At 52.0% G+C, this 13,606-nt stretch overlaps 1 protein-coding gene across 1 annotated transcript in view; it reads right to left on the bottom strand.

Annotated features, from left to right (window-relative positions):
* Positions 1–13,606, bottom strand: part of TGFBI (transforming growth factor beta induced) — a 32,477-nt gene that overhangs the window by 14,114 nt on the left and 4,757 nt on the right. Inside the window, exons 2-6 of the mRNA XM_065873529.1 lie at positions 13,446–13,544; positions 3,786–3,850; positions 2,399–2,559; positions 1,919–2,083; positions 1,526–1,672 (exon numbers count right to left, since the gene is read on the bottom strand). Of these exons, the coding sequence (XP_065729601.1) occupies positions 1,526–1,672; positions 1,919–2,083; positions 2,399–2,559; positions 3,786–3,850; positions 13,446–13,544 (637 nt within the window). The remainder of the gene's footprint in view (positions 1–1,525; positions 1,673–1,918; positions 2,084–2,398; positions 2,560–3,785; positions 3,851–13,445; positions 13,545–13,606) is intronic.

The raw sequence follows: 13,606 nt of genomic DNA, 5'->3' as shown, positions 1-13,606 counted from the left end.
CTGCTCCCAGGATGAGACACACTCCTCGCAGGGTCTGCAAGGCCCCGTAGGATCGGGCCTCACCAGCCTGGCCACTCCCGCCTCGCCTGCTGGCTGCCTAGTACTCTTCACTCAGCCCTGCAGGCCTCCTTCCTGCTCATCCTGCTTCGGAGCCTTACCCTCCATCCCCCTTCTGCCAGCTCAGCTCTTGCCCCTGTGTCTTGTGTAACTGGCCACTTCCAATATTCAGGCCTCAGCTGAAAGGTCACCTCTTCCAGACAGACCCTTCCCAGACCAGCTGGTCCCCATGGGCCTCCTCTGCTCACCACTTACTGCCTGACTTCACAGCACTTAGCATGACCTGTGACCGCCTTGTCTGTTTCTTGTCTGTGTCCCCCGGAAGAATACCAGTGCCAGTGGGGACAGAGCTTTGTCTTGTTCTCCCCTGTTCCTCGGGCACACAGAGCACACCTGGGAAGTAGCAGGTGCTTAACGAGTATGTGTTAGCAGAAGGACAGATGGGCATTCGGAAGAGCCAAAGGGAAGAAGAAAGGAAGGAATACGTACCAAACCTAAACAGTAAGAGGACGTTACTCAGTGGGGACCAGCTGCTATAAATCAAAAGCTGTGCCACCAACTTTGTGGGAACATTGTCCCCCTGCAGACCCCTGACCTTTGAGTGACCCGGAAGGAAAGCATGGGAAGAGCTTAGAGGGCAGGTTCCCTAGGGCCCTCCAGAGCCACTTCCTGAGGACACCTGAGTGCCAGCCCAGCCCGGGGATGTTTGTCTCTCTGTGTTGGCGATCTCCAGGGGAAGAAGCATCCCACGCCCACTTGGTATCCTTTGTGGTCAGGAAGTTCTCCTTGAATCGGGGCAAAAACCCTGACAGGGCAGCCTGTGCTAACTTCCTCTGAGCGGCCGTTGCCAAGAGGAAGGCCCATTTGCCACCCCAGTAGTAAGATAAATGCCTGCTGGGCAGGGGGGCAGGAACAGCATTCTGGGGCTCCAGAGCAGGCAGAACTCAGGCCGGAAGTCTAATCCCAGACTCCGTGCCTGTGTCTATACTTGTGTCCTCTCTGATGGTCAGGGCTCCAAGGAAACAGGGGTATGGCTACATCAGGGGTCCCATGGTGGGGTCGTGTGACCCAGAAGATCATGCGGGCTGAAAGGCCATTTATCTAGTCCCACACGAGAGAACCAGCAACTGGGAGGAAGGGCCCTACCACCGCTGGAACCCACAGTGCATGCCCAGGCAGCCGTCCTGCTGCAGCCACCGCCTCTGAGCTTCCCAGGGGAGTCAAGGAAGGGAAAGTCAATAGGAGACCAGCAGGGGGAAGTTCCCAGCAGGGAATTATGATGTCTCCTTGGGGTCAAGGTGACAGCCTGATTAGTGGACTCGCCATGTTCATGGGAATTTCAAGGAACTTGCTCCACGTCACCTAAGCACCCACGAACATGGAGACATCCTCCACCCCTCCCGCAGAAGAAGGCCCTGTTGGGAGGTGGTGGGTCCCCAGCTGGGCCTCCCCCGGGACAGTCCCTCACCCGAAGGGTCTCGAAGGTGTCCTCGATCTCGATGATCTGCTGGATGTTGTTGGAGATGGTGGAGATGACCTTATCGATGAGGTGCACCACACCATTGGTCGCGTGGTGGTCGGCTTTCAGCAGCCGAGCACAGTTGACAGTCACAATCTGCCCAGAGAAGGAGCAAGAGTGAGCAGTTAACACCTCGGAGGCACGGCCTCGAAGGCCCAGGCGGGGAAAACACAGGACAGAATGCGGCTTCCACGAGCGGCGGAGAAGCAGGGGCTGGAGGCAGATGACGATGCACAGCTGACCTCACCCGCGGGACACCACCCGAGAAGCCAGCCCCACATGTGGACCGGGCGCGGGCTCAGGGGGGGCACGGGGCAGAGCTGTGGAAGCGGGATGCCTTACCCCGTTGGGATAGTGGTGGATTTGGATGTTGGAATTCTGGTACATGGAGGTGAGGGCCATGCCATGTTTCAGCTCGTCCGTCAGGACCCGTCTGTCCACCATGTGGTAGCGGAGGGCGTTGAGCAGCTCGATGTTAACGTTGCTCACCAGTGAGTCCAGTACTTCCTAGGAGGAGGGTCAGCGCGGCAGTGAGGGGGCTGCAGGCCCCACGTTCAACAGAGGGGTCCCTGCCACCCTGGGAAAGGTTCCCCGGGGACCCCCATTCTGCCAAGGACCCCCACCCGTCAGCATCAACGTCTGTCTGGACACTTAAATGGGTGGGGCATTGGAAGCCACCTGGGGAGGCTTATTTTAGCTCAAGTGCCATGGCTTTATCTGAGGGCTTAAGGAAGACATTTCCTGAGACAGTGGGAAATCACTAGAGAGTCTCAGTAAGAGCGTCCCCAGTATGGGTCCCCGGGCAGAAGGAGGTCATCTCACAGCTGGCAAGGAAGCCCAGGCCTCGTTGCTGGGGGCGAAGATGGTGAAGCTGCCGGGCCCTTCCATCTCGGGCCTCAGCTTCTCCGTGCGGTCCGTGTACAGCTGAGTGGTGGTAGCACCAACGACTCCGAGGGTCTCGTACAAGTTGGAGAGCGGCAGGGCTGCAGGGGCAGAGGACAGAGCGGGAATGGCCTGTAGGATGCCCCTCCAACCAGACCATACCCTTGTCTGAGATGGGATGGCACACCCGCTGGAGAAGGCCAGAGAGCCTGCTGTCGGGGAGCCCAAAAGGCTGGTCACGTGCTTCTTAGAACAACTCCACAGGCCAAGTGCCTCCCTACTTGAACTCAACTGATTGGTCATTCTTAATCATTTTTAACTAAAGCAGAGCAAAGCTTTTGTTCATAGACATTTAGATAACACAGGTGGGAACATACACCGGAAACAGATATCCAGTTACAAGCTAGCCTTACGGATCTATCTAGCTGTTTTTGAAACTGGTTCCCTAATGGCCTCCACCAGAATGGAACAGATCTTGGAAGTACTTTAGGTATTTATAAGTAATAAAATGTTATTTCCTGAAACTAGCCAGAAGCTCAGGAGGCCCTTCCCCTCACACAGGGAGCTTTGTGTTCCTTTTAAAGGGCCTGAAACTAAGGCCCAGAGGCTGGGTCCCACCTTCCAGGTCATCTCCTTCCCCATCCCACGTTTCCCACCTGTCCTGCCACTTAAGTCAGGAAGGCCGCGGCTCCAGCCCATGCCGACCACACCCCCTTTGTGACCATGGCACCAACCAAATCACCCCCTTCCTTTTAAGTCTCAGTCTCACATTCTCAACTAATGAAATAGCGAAAGATTTCAAAGTTAAAACAACAAAAAAATCCTCCTCTGTACCCCAGGGGTGTGTGGAACCTAAGGAAAGGATCTAGGAAATTCACAGGTACCACGTTGTCTGTGGACCTGCATGGCCATCGTGGGACCCTACGAGCTCCACTAGGACGGCTTCCGGCAGAGTGAGGTGGGGTGGCCCGGTGTTCCCAGCCCAGCTGGAGACCAGGCCCACGCCATCCACTCTCCAGCAGGGCTGATGAGAAATGCTGGATGTGTTTAGAATCACTCCCAGCCAGAGACAGCAAGGCCAGGAGCCTGTGCCTGGTGCAGAGGGCACAGGCAGGTCAGGATCGGAGTCTGTTCCCCCGGCGTGTTCAGCAGTCGGCTTGTACAGGAAGGAGCAGTGCAGGAAACCTGCTGTTCCCAGCTTCCATCCTCTGGCCCTGTCATGGAGCCCCATCCCTTGGACCCCCATTCCGACTCTGCTGCCCTTCACGTGGGTGCTCCTCTCTCCCTCCTTCCTTTCCATCCGTGCCAACAGGCAAGGCTTATTCACCTGCTGGACAGCCCTTCTCTCCCGGGACCTTCTCATATCCGGGACAGCACTCGTAGCTGATGACTCTGTAACGAGACACACAAATGTGTTAGGCAGGACTTCCCTCCCGCTCCCGTGTCATCAGCCCTCACTCCGGGAAGGGACACGATGGGGCACACAGCCTGCTCTCAGAAGAGACCACACGCTCGGTCATCTTTGTGCTTTTCGTTGGCAAGTAGCTTGTCACGCCTCTTCAGCTTTGTACAAGGTGCCCAGCAGTTGCCATCACCTACAGCAATGCAACCGGGATACAGTCAGAGGATGGTGGCAGCATATCCACGGTGGCATTAGAAAACATCCTCACCAAAAATGTATCTCCAACACAATTCATGGGGAACCCAGTGGGCAGCATTCCCGAGAGGCAGCAGGGAGGAGACGAAGGAGCCCTGGGCCTTTCTGGCTCTGAGTCTGCCACTAACTAAACCAGACCACGCCAGCCAGTCCCGTCTCCTCTCATGTATTGTGCAATGGTCATTGGATTAAACAGCCCATGGTCTTCTGGTTCTCTGACGTACTAACCAAGAAGGGTAGTGTATTGTATAAATGATCAAGTTTTCTCTCAATCTTCATGATCACACTTTAAAAACAGAGCCCTTTTTTTTATCAAGACGCTTGTTCTTCTGTTTCTTTAAATGAAAAACAAAAGTTTTTATCAATGAAAACATTATATAGTTTCAAAATCTACAAAGGATTCTATAGTAAAATGCTCCCCATCCACCCTCATCCCTCAACCATCTCCTTGTCCTTCCAGGAGGCAACTGATATTACCAGTTTGTGAGATTCTTTGTATTTGGATGAACAAGTCTGGCCATTTATGGTTTTAAACTTTGAAGTCATTTGGCAGAAAAACTTAAAGCCTCCTCTTCTAACTCAGACTGGTCCACTGTGGAACACTCACCACCTCCTGGAGGTCTGAAACGCAAAGCTTCAGCTAAAACATCCTGGTGAGACCCAGAAGACTGAGAATATCCAAGAACGTCACAAGGAAGGAAGCGTTCTAGGAAAGACTTGCTTCATGTCAAACCCCCTATCCCGTCGAATGCCACCCCTGCACCAGCGGCGTGAGCACAGCCCCTCCTCGGAAGCCCTGGAACCAGAAGCCAACAGCCCTGTCCTGCCCCTTCCTTTCTTTCACATGGATGTGCCCTTCAGGACAGGAGAGAACTCAGCCTTGAATTGCAGCGGCTTTACCACAGAACCGCTCACCGCGGCCACTCACGGGGTGTGTAATGACATCACCAGAAGAGAAGCAGGCAGATCAGACAGAAGTCTGGCCTTTGGAGTGGGGGAGGGTGCTCTCAGTGAGCCCAGGACATTCTGCTCTTACTAATTCCACTGGAGTTGTCTCAGGGAAGCCCGGGTGAGTCAAGTGAAGATGAAGCCTGGCTCATCTGTTATCCACGCTTCATCTGCTTTTAACTCATCTTTCAGAGACAGATTCGTTAGGATTCTCAGGCTGCTAGGGAGCTGTGGGTGTCACTGTGCCAGAAATGAGCCCCCAGGACATTTCTGAGGAGTGACACCATGCACATTCTTCCCTGCCCTGCTCTCTCCATCCTCCTGATTTCTTCTTCCCCCTTCTCTCCCAGCCTTCCTCCCAGCCTTTTCCTTTCTAACCTTTCAGCCCTATTTAAAAGGGTTAAACAGGCTGGTGGTCTCCGGACTGATCTTGACCAACCCACGGTTTTCTCTTTGAAAACCAGTCATCTCCTGCAGCAAACGTGAGATCTGACTGACACACAACCTTTCAAAGGCAACAGGATGCAACTAAACAGTATTAGCATCAGGAGCCTAGGCTTGTCATCCATCAGTACCTAGCAGGGTGGCCTCGAAAGTCCATTTCTCTCTCTGGGTCTCAGCTTCCTGATCTTTTTTAAAATAAGGTGAAGTTAAAGTAGATGACCTCTAAGGTTACGTCCAATTTCACACTCAGAATTCCAGCCAATGGGATTATTTCTAGGGGGTAGAGAAGCACTTTTTCAAAGTAGGATAGTGTCTGCCAGCTTCTCGTAGCTAAACCTAGGGAGAGCCGCAAGCCTTGGGCCCATAGGACCGGGAACACGCATGTGTGGAATCTCAGGCTTTCTCTGATAAATGCCAGGGCTCTATGGCTGGGGTTGAGGAAGTGGGATTTGGTCAAGCCCCCCAAAGCTTAGCTTCTTTCTAAAAGTGCCTGGTGACCTTCCCTGGAGTTGGAGAAGGACAGTTGGAGGGGGGGATCTTCTCCTCAAAGCCTTCATCATCTCTGGGATCCCCCATGCATGTGGTGCTGACACTCCATGCCTTGGAGCCCCCAGCCAAAGACTTTTCTGGCCAAAGACCCTTCTTCCGGGGTGTCAGCGTCCGAGTTTCATCCTACAAAGCCACAAGAGAGCTCAATAGCTCAGGGGGCCTCACCAGGATTTCCCTGAGGACAACAGAAAGTCAGCCCCCACAGTGTGAACTTACTGGTTCCTGTGGCCACGTGTGTGTGGAGGTGGGGAGAGATGGGGAGAATGACAGGAGAAATGGAGGCTGCCAGGCAGGGGAGCAGGGACAGACGTAAGCAGGGACGTCTCCGCATGCAGAAGGAAATGCAGAATGGAATCAGAGCTGAAAGGGTTCTGGGGGCAAAGGGGTTTCTTAGGATCACAGCTGGGGAGGGGCAGATCTAGGACTCTCCCCACATTTCAGCAAGTCCAGACCCTTTTCCGTTGCTCTTGACAGTGCACATATTTGGGGGAAAGTGGACTGATTTGGAAAGTCTGACATCAGAAGGACGCAGGCGGTCTCTCCGATGTGATCAGAGCTAACCCCTGTCAGCACTCACTGCCCCTTCTCTCCAGGTGGGCTTTCTGTACCCGGGTCCCACAGAGGCTGGACGTGGGGGGACACACCACCCCCTGCAGGGGCTCAGCCCCCTAGCCAAAGGCTTTTTCCTGGTTAGCTTCTCCTAATCCTCTCGCCCTGCTGGCCTGTCCCTCCTCTTCCCTTGTGCTACCCATATTCTGGCATTCCCGGCACTCTCTAGGTGCATGGGGTGACCCACGCCTCTCACCCTCAGCCTGGTAGCCTTATGGGTTGAAACGCTTCCACAGCTGGCTGTTACCCTGCTCAACTATCCCAGCAATACCAGGTCTTTTCAGAAGCAGCCTGTCTGGCCCTGGAGAAGCAGAGGGCAGCTGTAAATTGCAGACCAAGAAGACAGCCCATTGAGGTGATCCTGACCAAACCCTCCAGGACTCACACGCCCTTTTCTCAGCCCCGTGTGCCACCTTCCTTGGGCTCTGGCCCTGGGGAGAACACACATGCTGTGGGGAGACGGGCCCCTGGGGCAATCACAGAGTCGTGGTTCTGACGGAGAGGTTCATCTCTCTAGGATGAACGCAGGAAAGGACGGACACAGGGAGCCCCCATCTGTGCCTCCCTGGTTCCCTGGCTTCCCTGCACAGAGAGAACCAATCTGTTGGTCTCTGGATCGGATCTTATCAGCAAAAGCTGCTCTGATTAAAGGCTCCTGGCTTCTCCTTGGCCTGACACAGTCCAATAAGCAGAAACCTCAGAAAAAGTATATCCTCTAGGGTAATGAGACATGAATTTTCTTATTCCAACTTCCCAGGTCAGAAGAGCAATTTGAGGAAGAAAGTCAGAGAAGGTGCCTGACTTAGAAGGGCATTTGAAAGAGGCAGGGGTGGGGTGCAAAAGGTAGTGTCAATCCAAGGCCTACAGAATTGAAATAGAGTCTCAAAGCTCTCCTCCATTCCCCTCCAAAGTTTTACTCATGACTGGATAGAGAGAGAAGCATTGGTTTTTCTCTCCCCAAAATAATTTTTCAAGGAGGTAATATAATAAGTTAAAACAATCACTCTCTCCCAAGCATGCTTCACAATGTTGGCCGCTGTGACGGCTGTAAACACCTAGGGATGAAGCCGACTCTGAAGTAGTGCGGTAAGGAACGGAGCCTGAGAGCCAGCTTCCTGTGACCGAAGGTAAACCATCCAGCGTGTCATGATTTCCAAGGGAATCACTGAACAAACACAGACTGACGTGGTCTAGACAGGCGCCTGCCTGGATGAGTTCATTTTCCGCACTCAGCTGAGCTCTCTTAAGCCTCCCAGGAGAAAATGAAAATCTTGAGCCCCCTGCTAAAAAAAAGGGCTTGTTTTAACCTGTCTACCACTAAAGACTCCACCACTATCCCATTCACCAGGGCCCAGCTTGGCGAGTGATGAGACGGAACCTTGGGAAAATACACTTACGTTTTTTGGTGACGTCTGTTTGCACATGGTTTGTGAGGGTATTTGGGTGGGGAGGGCTCCTGGATGCTGGCTGTGTCTCCTCAGTTCCCACGCTCTCCATCTGACTAGGGAGGGAGCCCCCTTGCAACAGGGGTTCTCAGTGACCACCAGGCTGCGGGTGAGCAACCAGGAAAAGGTTGGTGGCTCTGGGCCAAAGGGCCTCTTTTCATCCCGAGGAGGCCTTCTCCCTGGGACTTAGAGTCACAGGTTTTAGGGCTGAAGAGAGAGATCTGGGGCAGTTGACCCAGGCGCTCCAGGGCTGCTCACTTGGGCTCCCCCCATGTCACCAAAACTAGCTGCTGGGCTTGGTTCTCCCCCGGAGGCAGCATGTAGAATAACTGGACCTCTCCCACTTACCAGCGGATGACTTTGAGCAGGTTGCTAAGGCTTTCTGAGCCTCTCAGTCTTCCCCTCTGTAAATGGGCTGACGATCACACTGATCTTAAGGGATGATTGTGAGAACTGAACAAGCTAACCTATGAAAAGCACTTACCAGCTACTTGATATTAGTTACTAAGCACTCAGTTGTGGAGCTTCTTCCTAAAAAATTCCAGGTATAAACTTCAAATTGAAGTTAGGTTAATAACTTCATTGAAAGCCGTGCCCTGCAGGAGACCACTGATCAAATCACATGTAATAAATTCCCCATAACACAGCTGTGGAAGTTAATAGATAGGGTCCATTGTGGTTAGAACAAATCATCACAAATTTAGTGACTTAAAACCACAAAATTTATCTTACAATTCTGGATGTTAGAGTCAGAATTTGGCCTTACGAGGCTAAAACCAAAGGCTGTATTCCTTCCAGAGGTCCTAGGGGAGAACCTACTCCTTGTCTTCTCCAGTTCTAGAGGCTGCCTGCATTTCTTGGCTTGTGGTCACATCACTCCAACTTCAGTTTTCATTGTCATATCTCCTTCTCTGACTCTGACCCTCCTGCTTTCCTCTTACAAGGACCCTTATGATTATATTAGACTCATCAGATTATTCAGGATAATCATCTGCCCCCCCCACCCCCTCCAAGATCCTTAACTTAACCATATCCGCAAAGTCTCTTTTCCTTTGTAAGGTAACATATTCACAGGTTCAGGGGTGAGGATGTAGACAGCTTTAGGGGGTCATTATTATGCCTACCATAGGGTCTTACCCCAAATGGTACATGGGTTCATGTAAATACTCAACAGAACAAGATTCCCTGTCAGCTAAGCTGACTCCTAGGAGTCTACAGAATGGGAGAGAACCTTCAGGAAGCACTGCACAACAGAGGTGTTTGGCATATGTCAAACCTGAGTTATTTCAGAGCAGGTTAGCCATGCGGACCCAGGGGGCTGCACAGGGAATATGAAACAGGGAAGGAGGTGCTGGTGTGGGTCTGAGGATAGCTTGTTACCCCTAGATGGCTTCTCACCATCCTCTTCTTTTTCCTCTTGGGACCGAGGCTGTGGGATACAGGAGAAGGAGGAAAGGAAGGCTCTTCCTCAGCTTCACTGCAGATGTCCCTGGGTGCCCTGCCCGAATGAGATCTACAGGTAACAGCTCTGCCAAATGATGGAAAATCTCGACCATACACCAGCTGGCTTTGGTAGAAGTGAAATGTCTAAACTTGAAGGCAGTGCTGAAGAAGTATTAATATTTCAGCCCTTGGGCAAAGCAATGCTTGCTACTAGAGAAGGGGGAATGTCCTGCCAGCTCATCTTGGCTACTGTGCTTGTGAATTGCGTTGCTTGTCAAACAACATTAAGCCTTTTGGAATGGGCAGCTGCCACCCCTACCTGCTAGCTCCTGCGCTGGCCCTCCCTGTGCCACACTGAGGATGCCTGAGCTCCTGCTGTGATTCATTACATCCCCATGATGTCAGCTCTGACTTGGTTGTTAAATGGGCCTCCCTCTTGCTGGGGCTTCTGAAAGAAGGCCTGTCAGAGGCAGCCAGGCTTCCTGAGCACGATTTCCTGCACCATTGCTTCAGCTGCTGTATGTAAAAATGTTATGGTTACTGATCATAACTGAGGACTAAAATGACCCTCTTTGCTTGATTAGCTGTTGTATCATCACACTGGTGCTCTTTAGGATCTGAAGTTAAATGAATTTCTAAGTAATAGAGTTCACTCAAGTCACTAAATAGGGGCCCACTGGTAACTACTTCCTATAATAAAATCCATGCATCAGGCTTGACAAACAGCACCAAGACTCTTTTCGGTAATACAGAAAAGCTATCGTCTAAAGATGATGGATGCAGTGGCCTGATGGGAGTGCTGAGTGCTGAATGTGGCCATCCCCCTCCCTCCCTCTGTGGAGGTGGAGTCGGGGCCTCACTGCAGCAGACATTTGGCTCCAGGCTCCTGGGTCTCTGTGTGACCCCACCCGGCAAAGCCTTCATCCCTTGGTCCTGTACTTAGTGCCAATTATCTGCTTTCAAGTTCAAATTCTCCTGTGGGTCCTGGGCCCCCTGGTGACCTTTGCTGCCGTGCATCCCAGGGCACACCTCTGCTCCAGCCTCTTCCCTGGAGTCACGCTAGGAAGATTCCCACTGCCCAGGCTGACCCCATGCTGAGAAGGCCCTCTTTGCTCCAACCACAACCATGCTTGCGGTTTCCCAGTCTGGTCATCTCCCAAATAAATGCACCGAGGGACCCACTGTCACCAGGATGACATCAACTCCAGCCAGCACAACCCTCTCCTCTCCTGACCAGCTATGGCACTGAATTCCCGGTGCCCAGATGGCAGCCCCTTCATGGGTCTTAATCCCGGGCGCGAGTAAACTACAAGGCTGCTCCTTCTCAGCTCTCTCGGGGACAGTGGAGGTGAATCCAACCACTTCCCCTTTCCCTCCCTGAGTTCTCTGGATTTCTCCCCGGTCAGCTTCACCTTCCTGACGCTGCATGCAATGTTCCAGGAAGGGACCTTCTTATCCTGGATCGTGAAGTTTTTTTTTAATCAACTCATGATTTTCTGTCCCCATTTCCTCTTTTTTTAAAAATTATTATTATTTTTTTTTTTTGTGGTACATGGGCCTCTCACTGCCGTGGCCTCTCCCGTTGCGGAGCACAGGCTCCAGACGCGCAGGCTCAGTGGCCACGGCTCACGGGCCCAGCCGCTCCGCGGCATGTGGGATCCCCCCGGACCGGGGCACAAACCCGCGTCCCCTGCATCGGCAGGCGGACTCTCAACCACTGCGCCACCAGGGAAGCCCCCCATTTCCTCTTTTTTAAGCTGTCCAAAGCAACAGAACATTGCAGAGTTGTAAGTGCAGGCCACCCCCTCTGGCTCTGTAAGACCAGCTCAATGGCTGGGACTGGGCCCTGGGCTCTGCTTGGCCCTGCTCTACACCTCCATTTCCCCACTCACACCTACCTGTCTATTCCTTCCCCCAGTGCCTGGGCTCCCCTGTGCTCACTGGTGCTGCACCATCACATCTTAATGACCCCTTATCAAGAACATCTGGCCAACATACAGCTGTGCCACCTGCACCCGTCCTGGCACATCAGTGGAGAAGGGTGCAGGTACCGAGAGCCAATAAGTCAAGGCGGCTCATCACCCACAACAGCATCAACCTGGGAACTGCTGGGGAATATTCCCAAGCTACTGTTAACTAGTCAGACAAATGCTTCAACACGGGCCACCCTGAAATACCATGGCCAATGCCACCCTGTTGCCAGCTTGACATCCTAAGTGGGTCCCATTTTTAGGGAAACCAGAAAGAACAAAAAGGTGGCATCTTGAAACCCAGGGCTCTGAGATGCTTGATACCAGGGCTTTGGTCATCTTCCAAGAAGCAATTATGTGAGGCCTGGCTCTGTGTTTAATGAAGTAATTCATTGCTTATTTTAATAGATAATATACACACATGGGAAAAGTCAAAGAGTACTGAAGGTATTCTTTTTTTTTTTAACTTGGGTTCCAGGTAAGGACATGTGGTATATTATTTGCATAATCTCTTTTTGTCCACAGCAGCAAGAATTCTAGCTGGGGGTTTGTTTGCTCCCTAAACCTGGGAGGTGGGTCCTCTTAGCTCACTCAACTCTTGCCTTTGTGGCTGGGCTTGGTCAAGTGGGGAACCAATTGTCATGGCCCTGCCCTTGACAGGCTCCCAGGGAGCTACTGGTCTCTCCCCACCTCTGCCCTGATCTACAATTTCCCTGATCCATACTAGAGTTGATAACTGTGTTAAGACACAGTCAGGGTCACAAGTTGGGTATTTATTTCCAGGTACATCTCAAGGAAAGAGCGTTTTCCCTTCCTTCAGTTAGAGAAGACATCTGCTCAAAAGCAAGTCACAAGCAATACATTTAAAAATCCCTAACATGGGGAAGGCTTCAAGATCATGGCTTAGCATCTCTTAATCCTCTCATTACACAGAAGAGAAGAAGGTCCGTTCCTCACAAGTGGCTCAGGGAGTTATGCACGGCACATCTTCCTGTCTGTAGGAGAGAGCCAGCTTTGAGATCTTTTGACTGTTGGTGCCAAAATAGATTAGCTTTCCCCGGAATTCTGTTAGAACACGCAGACCGCAGCAGGGCAGTTGGGGTGAATGCCGTCTCCCTCCGTGCTGATTGTGTTGACAGAGGCACCAGCAAGGCCTCCTGTAACCACAGGTGTCCACACCCCCCGTGTCTCACTTCCGTTTGAGGGGTTGAGATTTGCAAATAACAGCAGATCGCATTTACTGAGCACTTACTATGCGCCAGGTACCTAATTTAGCCTCTTCTGTGCATTATTTCATTCAATCCTCATAACAATCACATAAGGTAGTCCTACTGTTATTCCCACTTTACAGATGAGGCAATTGAGGATTCCAAGGGTGAAGCCACCTGCCCAGGTAAGTGGCAGAGCCAGCCCTTGAATCAGGGAGTCTGAGCCTGTGTTCTTAATATGCTATGCTGTCTTATTATGTGCATATTTCTAGGCGCTCTAAGTCTTTTGGATTGCAGAGCAGGAACTGGGTATAAGTTCACCAATGGGCTTTCTTTCCCAGAGTCAGAGGCTGATGGCTTCTCCACTGAATATTTGTGTTTGTATCACTTAGTGAGGATTAGGAAGCGCGCACACACACACACACACACACACAGACACACGCACACATACCCACACCATGTTTCATGTTTCTTGCAATCCCAAGTCAGCCCTGAAAAATGTATCCAAGTATTGTCAGGAGCCTTAAAAATGAAAAACAAAATTGGCCAGCCTACAAAAAACACCACTCCCAAGCACACAGTCCCCTGACATGTTTGCACACGCATCTTCATGGCTCCAGAAGGCTGGCCCCTGCCCAGCAGCAACTGCAGCCCGTGCACATCGAGGGCAGCCTCCCCAGCGGCTGGCGGTCTCGGGGAGCTCCAGATACTCACGTGGATTTGCCGCAGATCTTTCTCTGGTACCACTGCTTGCAGTTGGTGAAGTACTTCTTGTTGGTGCCGATGAGCTTCTGCACAGCGCACACGTTGGGGCTGAAAACAGAAGCTGCCGTGTCAGCAAGATGGTCAGCATGTCCACCCACCTCCACATCCTT

This window comes from Phocoena phocoena, chromosome 3, assembly GCF_963924675.1.
Source record: "Phocoena phocoena chromosome 3, mPhoPho1.1, whole genome shotgun sequence".
Lineage (NCBI taxonomy): Eukaryota > Metazoa > Chordata > Mammalia > Artiodactyla > Phocoenidae > Phocoena > Phocoena phocoena.
Note: the sequence above shows the minus strand (reverse complement) of the source record. Positions and strands in the feature narration are given on the sequence as shown.